At 29.1% G+C, this 11,866-nt stretch overlaps 2 protein-coding genes across 2 annotated transcripts; both read left to right on the top strand.

Annotated features, from left to right (window-relative positions):
• The first annotated feature begins 1,025 nt into the window (after positions 1–1,025).
• LOC124537035 (NADPH:adrenodoxin oxidoreductase, mitochondrial-like) lies at positions 1,026–5,158 on the top strand. The gene is given in 5 exon segments (XM_047113747.1): positions 1,026–1,332; positions 1,547–1,703; positions 1,772–1,891; positions 1,970–2,870; positions 4,425–5,158. Coding segments are annotated over 5 exon segments (2,052 nt in total). The 5' UTR covers positions 1,026–1,150; the 3' UTR covers positions 5,117–5,158.
• Positions 5,159–7,406: 2,248 nt separating this feature from the next.
• On the top strand, positions 7,407–11,795 carry LOC124540441 (AP-3 complex subunit mu-1). Its single transcript, XM_047118011.1, has 10 exons — positions 7,407–7,688; positions 7,771–7,858; positions 7,998–8,141; positions 8,218–8,277; positions 8,354–8,475; positions 8,943–9,102; positions 9,483–9,596; positions 9,997–10,186; positions 10,461–10,612; positions 11,116–11,795. Exons 1-10 carry the CDS (start codon positions 7,654–7,656, stop codon positions 11,299–11,301), a joined length of 1,251 nt encoding a protein of 416 aa, XP_046973967.1. The 5' UTR covers positions 7,407–7,653; the 3' UTR covers positions 11,302–11,795.
• The last annotated feature ends 71 nt before the right edge of the window (positions 11,796–11,866 follow it).

Raw genomic sequence — 11,866 nt, 5'->3', positions numbered from 1 at the left:
TCGTCCCTGACAATCGAACTCTCGGCGAGGCTTGGATGCCCTTGATGAGGACGTTAAAATCGGATGTATCGGAGGCATTAATATTAGTATTGATGCAAAATGTATTGATGGTAAATATGTCGACGGTGGTGAAGATGTTTTTTTTAGATGTGTGTGATGGTATATAAGTATGTGGATGGTATTCTATATGTGGTTACCACGGCGTGTACGTAACCTATGTTTTTATATGCAACTTTTGTAGGTTGCCACTATTTTTCCAATTTTGTTTTAATTAAGACTTATTCATCAGTTTTTTACAAAGGCATAGATGGCATAGTATTGACATATTTGTTCTTAGTTGGTTCTTTACATTAATTATAAAGCCTAACATCAAGTCTATTGTTTACTAAATTAGATAAATTACTAATGGGATATTGTGTCGATGCATAATCTATATATCAGTCTATCAAGCGGTTACATGAGATAAAAAAAATACTATAACTTAAACTCTTTCATTTTAACAGTTTTTGGATTATTTTATCTGACTATTCCAACTTTTTATCATTGACTCTAATACTTTCTTCGAATGTGAATTTCATAGAATCAATGAAATGTGTTTTTAATAGCTGGGTTTCTCTCTTTTATGGTTACAAACTTATTATTTCAAATTTAACATCAACAACCTTCGTTGTAGATGCGAAAATACGAAATGATTTCTAGATCAACTTTTTATGCTATTAACGGTAAAATGCATACGGACAAATCGAATGTTAAAAACATGTAAACTGAGAATGAAGATAATTGTCGGCTTACCGTGGACCGGAGACGTTAGAAATTAGAATGTTTCATTTTAGGGAAAAACTTTAGCCCAAATAAAGTCCAAAGACAACACTAAAACTAATCGTACCTATCTATTGTGACTTTTGAAGTTTGAACTTTTTAGTTTTGACATTTATACCAGACAACAATATAGGCAAAAGTACTATGCGTCTTGGTCAAATTATGCATGAAATTTGAATTTGAAATTTCTTGAATATAAAGAGTGAGTGAAAACTAAAACATCAAAGACTGTCATGTTACATAAAATAATATTATTGGGACACTTTAACGATTTTTTATATTTATGTATAAAACTTGTATACGTTTAAAGTCAGCTGTTTGATAAGAAATAATGAATTTTAAGCCATTAAAATCAACTTTTCGGTTGTTTTCATCTTATAAAAATGTACCTCGGGTATGCGTCGTGGGCGCAGGGCCTGCTGGCTTTTATGCAGCAATGCATTTAACTAAGAAATTGGATAATGTATGTATTGATATCATAGAAAAACTGCCAGTTCCATTCGGATTAGTACGGTTTGTAGTTATATTTCATTTTTTATCATTATCTGATAACAAATTATAGAAGTTTAATTTGTTTTATTAAATATGTGTATAGATTTAACTTTGTGATTTATACATAAAATAGAAAGATACTAGAAATTGAATAACTACTTTTTTGTACACTGTTCTGCAATTTGTAATAATTATAAATATGTGGCATTATTGTTGATCATATGTTCTTTAATAGGTATGGTGTTGCTCCTGATCATCCAGAAGTGAAAAATGTTATAAATCAATTCACCAAATTTGCTCAACAAACAAATGTTAATTTTTATGGTAACATAACCTTAGGAAAGGATATCAATTTGTTGCAATTGAGACAACATTATGATGCTGTTTTGTTGGTAATTCAATAATTATTCATTTTATATCTTTTTTATACCAATTATGTAAGAAATAAACACATTTTTAGACTTATGGAGCAGAGGAAGACAAGACTTTAGGCATTGAAAATGAAGATGCGACAAATATAATTGCTGCAAGAAATTTTGTAGGATGGTATAATGGGCATCCTAGAGACAGAGAACTCGAGGTATTCCTAAATATATAGCTTTTATTACATAGATGGATTATTTGTACATATTATACAAAAAATATAAATGAATTTCAGGTTGATCTATCTGGACCTGTAGCAGCTATTCTTGGTCAAGGAAATGTAGCACTTGATGTTGCTAGAATATTATTGTCACCATTAGATACTTTGAAAAAAACGGACATTACAGAGTATGCACTGCAATCATTATCAGAATCAAAAATCAAGGAATTATATCTTGTAGGAAGAAGAGGCCCACTAAATGTAGCATTTACAATAAAGGAACTCCGTGAACAAATTAAGCTTAAAAATTGTGCCACAGTCTGGAGGGAAAATGATTTTGCAGGTGTTGCAGAAGCTGTAAATGATTTGCAGAGACCTAAAAAGAGATTGGTAGAGCTTATGCTTAAATCACTTAATGAGAATAATGATACTGGTGTTGAAAATGAAAAGTCATTCAAACCAATATTTTTTAGGAGCCCAAAAAAATTTTTGGTCAATTCAGGAAATTGCTTAAGTGGTATTGAATTAACAGTTAATAAATTAACAGGTGACAAAATAGAAGATCAAAAATGCATTCCGACCAATGAAATAGAAATTTTAAATTGTTCTCTAGCATTTCGTAGCATTGGATATAAAAGTATTAAAGTTGTTGAAGATTTACCATTTAGTGCTAATGGTGTTGTAATAAATGATAATGGCCGAGTTTTAAACAATGAAGACAGTGAATTTGCAAAGCTCTATGTGGCTGGTTGGCTAGGTACAGGACCAGTAGGAGTTATTTTACATACAATGAGTAATGCATTCCAAGTTGCAAAGTTAATCTGTGAGGATTTAAAAAAAAGTAACAATTATAATAAAGATGGATTTGCTGGAGTTAAAAATGTTATTAATAAAAATACTCCTGTAATAGATTGGAGTGGTTGGGAAAAAATTGAAAAATATGAGTGTGAAGAAGGTAAAAAACTTGGCAAACCTCGTGAAAAACTGACATCTATAGAAAAAATGATTGAAATAGCAACTATGTAGATCACAATGACAATTAGATTAGAAAATTGAAGACTTTGACTAGAGTATGATATTAATATATAATAAAGTAAGATATTGAAATATAATTAAGCACAAGTTATTATAAAAATATATGTACATAATACAAATTGTTATTTTTCTATTATACATTTTTATTTTAATAATGCTGTGTTTTTAATGGAGACAGTCTATAGAAATAATATTAAAAACAGTTAACATAAATAGATTCTCTTGAGAAGCAAGTAAGTCTTACTAAGATCATACAGTTTTTTGTATAACTCATCAACAAAAATAATACAATTTTTTGATTTCTATACACTATGCATACCTCATTGCATTGTATAAGTAAAAGATTGAGATAGCTGAAGTCAGACAAATTTAATACAAATAATTATACTGGTTTGAATAGACCTTAAAACAAACCAAAATCTATGACCAGTCTTGTATGCAGTATTTCAGTATATATGTTTTATCTATGCTTGTATGCCCGACCCTTGAGAGCGAATTTAAAGTATTGGGGTCCCTAGGAAAAAAGGGGAGTGGAGACACGTAGTAATTTTTGAAAATGTTCAGGTCTGCTAACCTTTAAAGCCTCAAAAAAATTACTCATCAAAATCCTCGCAATCAAAGGATAAAGCCGTTTATATAGCATATCCATGCATTTGCATAGGGAATAAAAACCTATTCGGTACTTCCTGATCTTGATAAGAAGAAAGGTGTGTGACTTTTCCAACATGTATTTCATTTAAATGAAAGATCGACAAATTTATAACAGTTACACAAGCTTCTCTTTATCTCTTATCTCTTCACGTTTACCTATTATAATAGAACTATCCTAGTTCTTTAAATAATATATTTTTTGTTAAGTTAATTTTTTGTAAATTAAAAATATACATTGAAATATTTTATTTATATATAAAACAAAATATAATCTATTAAACAACAATATATAATGGGTTTAGTTATATCTTATGCAAACTGCATTATTTCAAAATGCCATACAGTAAGAGTATCCGATTTTTATGTAAACAATTATGTAGTTGATAGTTGTAGAGTGCATAAATTTTTTTTTTTATTTGGAAAAGTAATCAATAAGGTTTATACAAAAGGTTTAAATATTTTTTTAATTTATTTGCCTAGTGTACAATTTTCAGTCGAGAAAATATGTAACAAGAAGTAAGTGATAAAAATTTAAAACTTCTTATCACTTGTATTTGTTATATGTAATTCACGTATATTATTTTTTCGTCATGGAAAGTCGAAACATTTTTATTTTTTAAACATATTTTCGTTGTTAGTTTTATATTTTAATAATTTTTTGGTAATTTTTATTAATGGCAAGTTTTTGATGATAGCAAGACCGAAAATCTACGTAATGCTAACTTCCTTTTGCTCGTGTTCTTTTGACAACACGAGGTTATAACTTGTAATTTGTGAAAAGGTATGTATTATTTCTATTCAATTTGTATATTTTTCGATTAAAGTGACATTTATAGTGCATTAGTGACATTGTGTATTTAATTTTAGTTGTTCACAATGACCGAGGAAAACTGGAACGATGATGGTGCTGAGGCGGGCAGCATGGCCATCGACAGCATGCCATTGCCACAACCGGCTGACATTCCCGAAATTAAACTTTTCGGGAGATGGAGCTGTTATGATGTCCAGGTTTCAGACATGTCGCTACAGGATTACATTTCAGTCAAGGAGAAATACGCTAAATACTTGCCACACTCGGCTGGTAGATACGCTCAAAAGCGATTCCGTAAAGCGCAGTGCCCTATTGTCGAACGTTTGACAAATTCCTTGATGATGCATGGACGCAACAACGGCAAGAAATTGATGGCCGTGCGTATTGTCAAGCACGCTTTTGAGATCATCCATCTTCTGACTGGCGAAAATCCTCTTCAAGTTCTTGTGACAGCTATCATCAACTCTGGTCCTCGTGAAGATTCCACTAGAATCGGTCGTGCTGGTACAGTGCGTCGTCAAGCTGTGGATGTGTCCCCACTTCGTCGTGTGAACCAAGCTATCTGGTTGTTGTGCACAGGAGCACGTGAAGCAGCATTCAGAAACATTAAGACAATTGCAGAGTGTGTTGCTGATGAACTTATTAACGCCGCTAAGGGTTCATCAAACTCTTATGCTATTAAGAAAAAGGATGAGTTGGAGCGTGTTGCTAAATCCAACCGTTAAGTATGTTTTAAGAGAGGACTTAATAAAAAAATTAATAAAATAGTAGGTGTTTTATTCTCTTAAAGTCATGCACTGTAATCAGTTTTTGAAATAACATAGTAAAAATTTACTTTTGATAATTTAAATCAATATTCAAATTCAAGAAATTGCAAAAATTAATTAAAAAGAACATTTACGAGACAATATTTTCCTATAGGCCAATACTAATTAATAATTAGGTTACTTGCTTATTAATAAAATGTTATCAACATATTCTTAATTTTTTCTTATTATACATACATTTTAATAAAACTTAATATGGTTTAAAATAATAGTATTGGTTTATAAAATACAAATTAGATAATTGTTGAAATACTTAATTAGATTCGTATTAGTTAAAGTAAGGAAACTGCCAAACATATTTATGAAATCATGAAATAGTTTAAAAGATTTTATCATCTTAAAAACTAGGTTATTTATTAAAACAAAAGTATAATCTATGGGTGCATAGGCCATTTGAATTTTAAATGAAGTTGAAAGCTAGACAAGTACCACTAAATTTCCACATAATTATTACTATTATATGCTCAAAGGCGAAAGAAAACAGGAAATGAAACTGTATCGGTCAAATGTCATTCTGCTACTTGTATTTACATTAACACAAACAAGAGTAGCATGGTGGAATAAGTTCTAAGCCTCCTCATAGTCCAGGGGGTCTAAGTCTAGTAGTATATGTTTAAATGCTATATTGAAATCCATCCATTATTTTAATATTTATTGATATAATTACTATACAATAATTCTGAACAATTAAACATTTAAAAAATACATTATTCTTATTAAAATCGTATTTACACTAACCTGCATATAGATTTAATGAATTAAAATTATATTGATACCTAAGAAAGAGTAGGTAGATCTCTTGTCTTTATATTGAAATAACTTTTTTGTATGCCATTTTAATTCATTTATAAAGGAAAAAATAGTTTACTTTTGTTTTTATTTTTCATCCTTAACTAGTAGTTGTCCGTGGTTTTGCTCGCGAGAAATCTCAAAATATTTACAGATTAACTTAACATATTATGTTAATTTAAGATTTCTTTGTATAATACATTTGTGTGGGTACTACATTCCTTGGGGTAAAATCTATCCATTATATCTAACTATTTTTATCAGTATCCCAAAAACAAAGATTCAAGTTTTTTAACTTAAACGCAATTTTTTCTTTTTTTAATTACAACATAGGCATTATTTTTAATTATAAAAATATTATTGAAAAATACAATACAAAAATATTATTGAATATTTACTTCTGTATGATATCAGTATTTACATTGAGGATTTAACTAAATATATTATACAATTTGCGACCTGCCACGTCTTCGCGCGTGTGCAATGTACAATTTAAGCGCAAAAAAATTTACTTTTAAAATTATCAGTGTTTCTCAAATATATGGAATCAAGACATCTTTTAAAAAAACGCATCAAAACCCATTGAGTAATTTTAAAGATCTAACCATACATATAGACAGACAGTAGGCGATTTTGTTTGAGCGTATGTAATCAATTTTAAATTGTTAGATTTATCTTTTTTATGTTTGGTACATATTTTTTGTGATTTAAATACTTCGGGGTAAGCCAAACGCTATGAAAGTAAATATATTGACATCTGATAATGTAAGGTGTTTTTTCATGGAAAAGGTTTTAAATCATACGCTTGGTTACGATTTGTCAACAAGTAATACGATGTTGACATTCCAGTCCACTATTGCAGTAATGCAGAATGCAGCACATAAACTTCATTATTGTTCAGTCCATCATCTTGACTAAAATGATGTGAATTGTGAATGTATGCTTTTTACCTTTTTGGTAGGTACGTAACAAAAATTGTACTTTTATGTCAACGTAAAATTGTAAGGATCCATTATTTGTTACATAAATATTAGCTGATTGCAACTGTTGAATAATTTTAAGTAGCGCGTTAAATGTGCAGTGTACATTTAATGCGCTGAATATAATATTCGGTCGGTGTGTTTACATTTTTAGTAAGAAATGCATGTTTTTTCGACTGTTCACAATCTCGCTAGATATCTTATATGTGTGAATAACTTAATTAAAACTACTTTCGTGTTCCTTCAACGTACATTACCACGTTATAGTACCAGTAAGAGTTATTTCTGTACACATTTAAATGTAATGAAATGCATTAAAATTCCTTGGTGTAATCTGTAATATTATATGGATTATGTACCTGTGGATGTGGTGAAAGTTTTAATCGTTGAGGACGTCAACGTAAAATGTCAAATACAACATTACAACAATATCAACTTGTCAAACTTGTCCTATTCTGATGTGACTTTTTAATACTATAATAAAATTTATTTATAATTTTCATTTAAAATAAAAAAGAAAATTAATATAGATATATTAATTATTTTTTCTTATTTACTAAATTATCAAAAAATATATTATTTTATGAAATGAGTTAGTAGTTAGAATAGCTTTATACGCTTAATGTAAAAATTTAAAAATAAATTTAAGATATTATAGACGGAAAAATGATCCACAGTTTGTTTATAATAAATCCTTCTGGGTAAGTATGCAATTAACAAGTCAAGTATCGTGTTATGCTAATTTATTGATTTTTTAAAAATCATTCTAAAATACTTTTTCAGTGATGTATTTCTTGAAAAACATTGGCGGAGCGTCATTCCAAGATCAGTATGTGATTATTATTTAGAAGCTCAAAGAGCTTCACCTAACGTAAGTAAAGCATACATTAGTATAATGTTACAATTAATTAATTTCTAAAATATTGCAATAAAAAAAGTAAATACTTAGCAAATGTTTAAATTAAAATTTTTGTACAGTATAATTTTACGATAATGCATTTCTGTTGTAGGATGTACCACCTGTGCTTGCTGCTCCCCATCATTACTTGATATCCATTCAGCGAGGCGGTGTTGCTCTTGTAGCAGTCAGTAAACAAGAGGTTGCTCCACTTTTTGTCATAGAGTTTTTGCATAGAGTTGTTGATACATTTCAGGTATGGTTTAAAAATTAAAAAGATACAGAAGGAATAATATAAACTATAATTATAATTTTAAAATTCATAATTGCAGGATTATTTCTCCGATTGTACAGAGACTATAATAAAAGAAAATTATGTTGTTGTGTATGAGGTAAGAATTAACTTTTTAAATATTTCTTTATTATATGATTAAATATGAAATGGTTCTTGTTTTTTTTTTATTTTAGCTGCTAGATGAAATGCTGGACAATGGTTTTCCATTGGCCACTGAGAGTAACATTCTCAAGGAATTAATTAAGCCACCTAATATTTTGAGAACAATTGCTAATACTGTTACTGGTAAATCAAAGTAAGTACTGCATTTAAAGTTATTCTTCCTTTTATCTATTCTATATTTTATTAGATCTAATGCTAATTATAATTTAAATTGAAGTAATATTTTGCTTTTATTTTATTAGCAGCTATTTGTGAAAGTTTGAGATTTATACTTGTATACTTTAAATGCTACTACATTCATACTACATTCATTTACTAATTTTCTGTTCTATTTTATAATATTTTTTACATTGCAATATTATATTTTATGGTATGTTTATCCCACCAGTTATTTTCTCCCTTATCCAATCACAAAAGTTGAAATTTCCAATCATATTTTCTTAGTGATCTAGTCTTTTTGATTATAGGAGACGCCATACTAAATAACAATTTGATCAGACCTAATAGTGTCAGAGATCTCAGGATGAGTCGTTTGTATTTTACTCATGTCTTTGGAAGATATACCATTACTTTATCAAACAATGTTTGTGTGTTTTTTAGCGTGTCATCAATATTGCCTTCCGGTCAGCTTTCGAATGTTCCATGGAGAAGGTCAGGTGTCAAGTATGCTAATAATGAAGCATATTTCGATGTCATTGAAGAAGTAGATGCTATAATTGACAAAAGTGGTGCAACAGTTTCAGCTGAAATACAGGGTTATGTAAGTTATAACACACTTAGTCACTGAACTTATGCATTTACCCAAGTCTTCAATTTTATGGGGTATGGTTTTTGATTCTATATTAAGATATTGCAGATATTTAACTTTGCTTATCATCTAATTTAAGTCATACATTTAAATATTACTTAAAATTAAGTTTAAATAAAAAGTAATAGGATATGTGGCACATGGGATTCAGGTCATCTCTTTTAAAGATATTTATTGTATTTTTTGAGGTAATGGCTGTAAATGTGTGTGTGCCTGTGTGAATTGATATTTTTGGTGGCAGTGGGTACTTTATACTGGAAAAAAATTGTATTGGCATATATTTATATGCATATTTTTCAATTTAATTTATTCAGTATTAAAAATATTTTCAGATTGATTGCTGCATCAAGCTGAGTGGTATGCCAGATTTAACACTAACATTTGTGAACCCTCGTCTCTTTGATGATGTTTCATTCCATCCTTGTGTTAGATTTAAGCGTTGGGAGGTATGTTTTTAGTCAAAATAATAAAAACTTGTTAAAAATAGATTAATTTTACAATATAATACTCTGTAATAGTCTCCATAACAGAATTAATGTGGAACATGTTCTACCTGGCTCCTTCACTTAGATCAAGACCAGTTACTGGTAGAATGTCAACTGACTCATGCAGATTTCTTCAGTGAATGTTTTCTTATATACTGTCAAGTATATTATAATTACGAATTAAGCATGTAAAAACCATAGTGAGTTTTCTCCATATTTTATTCTCAATCTTTGATTAAATTTCATGCATTCTAAGTTTTAACAGAACTCCACTTTCGCAACTGTTATGTAAATATGTATTTCTAACTTAATTGAAATAAGTTTTTGGTAAGGTTGACAAAACAATACATTTTTATTTCAGTCTGAAAGAATATTGTCTTTTATACCGCCTGATGGTAATTTCCGTCTCATGTCTTACCATATTGGATCCCAGAGCGTTGTTGCGATTCCTATTTATGTTAGACATAACCTCACTTTAAGGAATAATGGTGATCAAGGAAGATTAGATCTGACTGTTGGACCAAAACAGACCATGGGAAGAACATTAGAAAGTATGTGTGAATTTAACTACTATATCAAGTAATAATAAAAAATAAAGGTTTATTAAACATAAATTAAATATATTTGCCAATACTGTTTAAAAAAAGAGAAGTTTCTTATTATTGTTACCATTATTCTAGTTTCAATTATTCTTCCTTGAAAAACAAGGTTATGTAGCTTTTGCATTGCCATATGAGGCTATTTGTGATCTGTTTATTATCAGTTTTATTAATATAATTTTATACTTTTACTTTTTTTAATTTATATTTTTAACTTCCATTTCAGATGTTGCATTAGAAATCTGTATGCCAAAATGTGTTCTTAATTGTTCCCTGACGGCCAATCAGGGTAAATATTCTTACGACCCTGTCAGCAAAGTTCTCCTCTGGGATATAGGACGTATTGAGCTACCCAAGCTGCCCAATATACGAGGAAGTGTAAGTAGTATTTATTGAAATCCTTTAACTAACATAAAATCTAAACAACACAAGATAAAGCAGTTGTAACTAAATTATGGTTGGTAATAGCTAGGTCACAAAGAATCACTTCTAGGCTAACTTTTGGTAGAGAACTGATTATATTATATTTGGGATGTATGCCTTTTAAAAATGTTCATCTTTTAAAAAGGCATTACACCTTTAAAAAAATATTTATTTAGCTTTGGTTGTTCGATCTGTCTAATTAGTCTTGAATAAGTCAATTTATAGATCTGTATTATATATGTATATGTGTAATTACTTTAAATATAATAATCAATTACAAGTTTTAAGTGTAAACTAAAGAAAATATAATCTTGTAATCAAATGTATGGACTTACACATATACCGCGGGACAGCAATACTTGATTATATAAATTTTAACTCGCAATAATTCTCTTTATAGATTCGTAGCTATTTTAATATATAATACCTTAGTGGATTAAACATTATTATAATTATAGGTGTCAGTGGCTTCTGGTGCGGATACTTCTGGCGCCAATCCAAGCATCAACGTTCACTTCACAATACCTCAGCTGGCGGTCAGTGGGCTCAGAGTGAGCCGGCTAGACATGTACGGCGCTAAATATAAACCTTTTAAGGGTGTTAAATACGTCACAAAGGCTGGAAAGTTCCATGTGAGAATGTGAAATTAAAATGGCCGATCTAATTGTTATATGTATACATATTCATATTTTAGGCAATTAAACAATTTGTATTCTGTTATTTTGCTTTATTACCACTTATTATTAAAGTTACTGAAAATTAATCTGATTTTTTTTAATAATATATATATATATGTGTAACCTTCTTTCGAAGTTTAGTACTGGCTGAAAAATTCTTAGTTCTGTGCAGCAAAAGGACAACTTGTTAAGTATTTTTATTTATGCACAAATATAACCATGAAAAATATAAAGATTTTTTTTGTTAAAAATCATCTGTTTAAAAGTATTTTTGATTAATATTGTTCTAAATATTATTCATGGTTGTCATGGCTTTGACTTGTTAAATGAAACTTTGTTAAAAATTAATTTTGTCACAACAATTGATGTATTTAGATACTTTTTGTTGATCTTATTAAAGTTTTTTTTTAATAAGTGGTGTAAAGATAAACATTTATATTCAATAAAATATTATCAAAAGTTTGTCGTTCTTTTATTCATAGAAATATTTGTTTGTTTGTATGCTATGTGTGCTTATTGATTGTCAATATAA

This window comes from Vanessa cardui, chromosome 2 (genome assembly GCF_905220365.1).
Source record: "Vanessa cardui chromosome 2, ilVanCard2.1, whole genome shotgun sequence".
NCBI classification, from domain to species: domain Eukaryota; kingdom Metazoa; phylum Arthropoda; class Insecta; order Lepidoptera; family Nymphalidae; genus Vanessa; species Vanessa cardui.
Note: the sequence above shows the minus strand (reverse complement) of the source record. Positions and strands in the feature narration are given on the sequence as shown.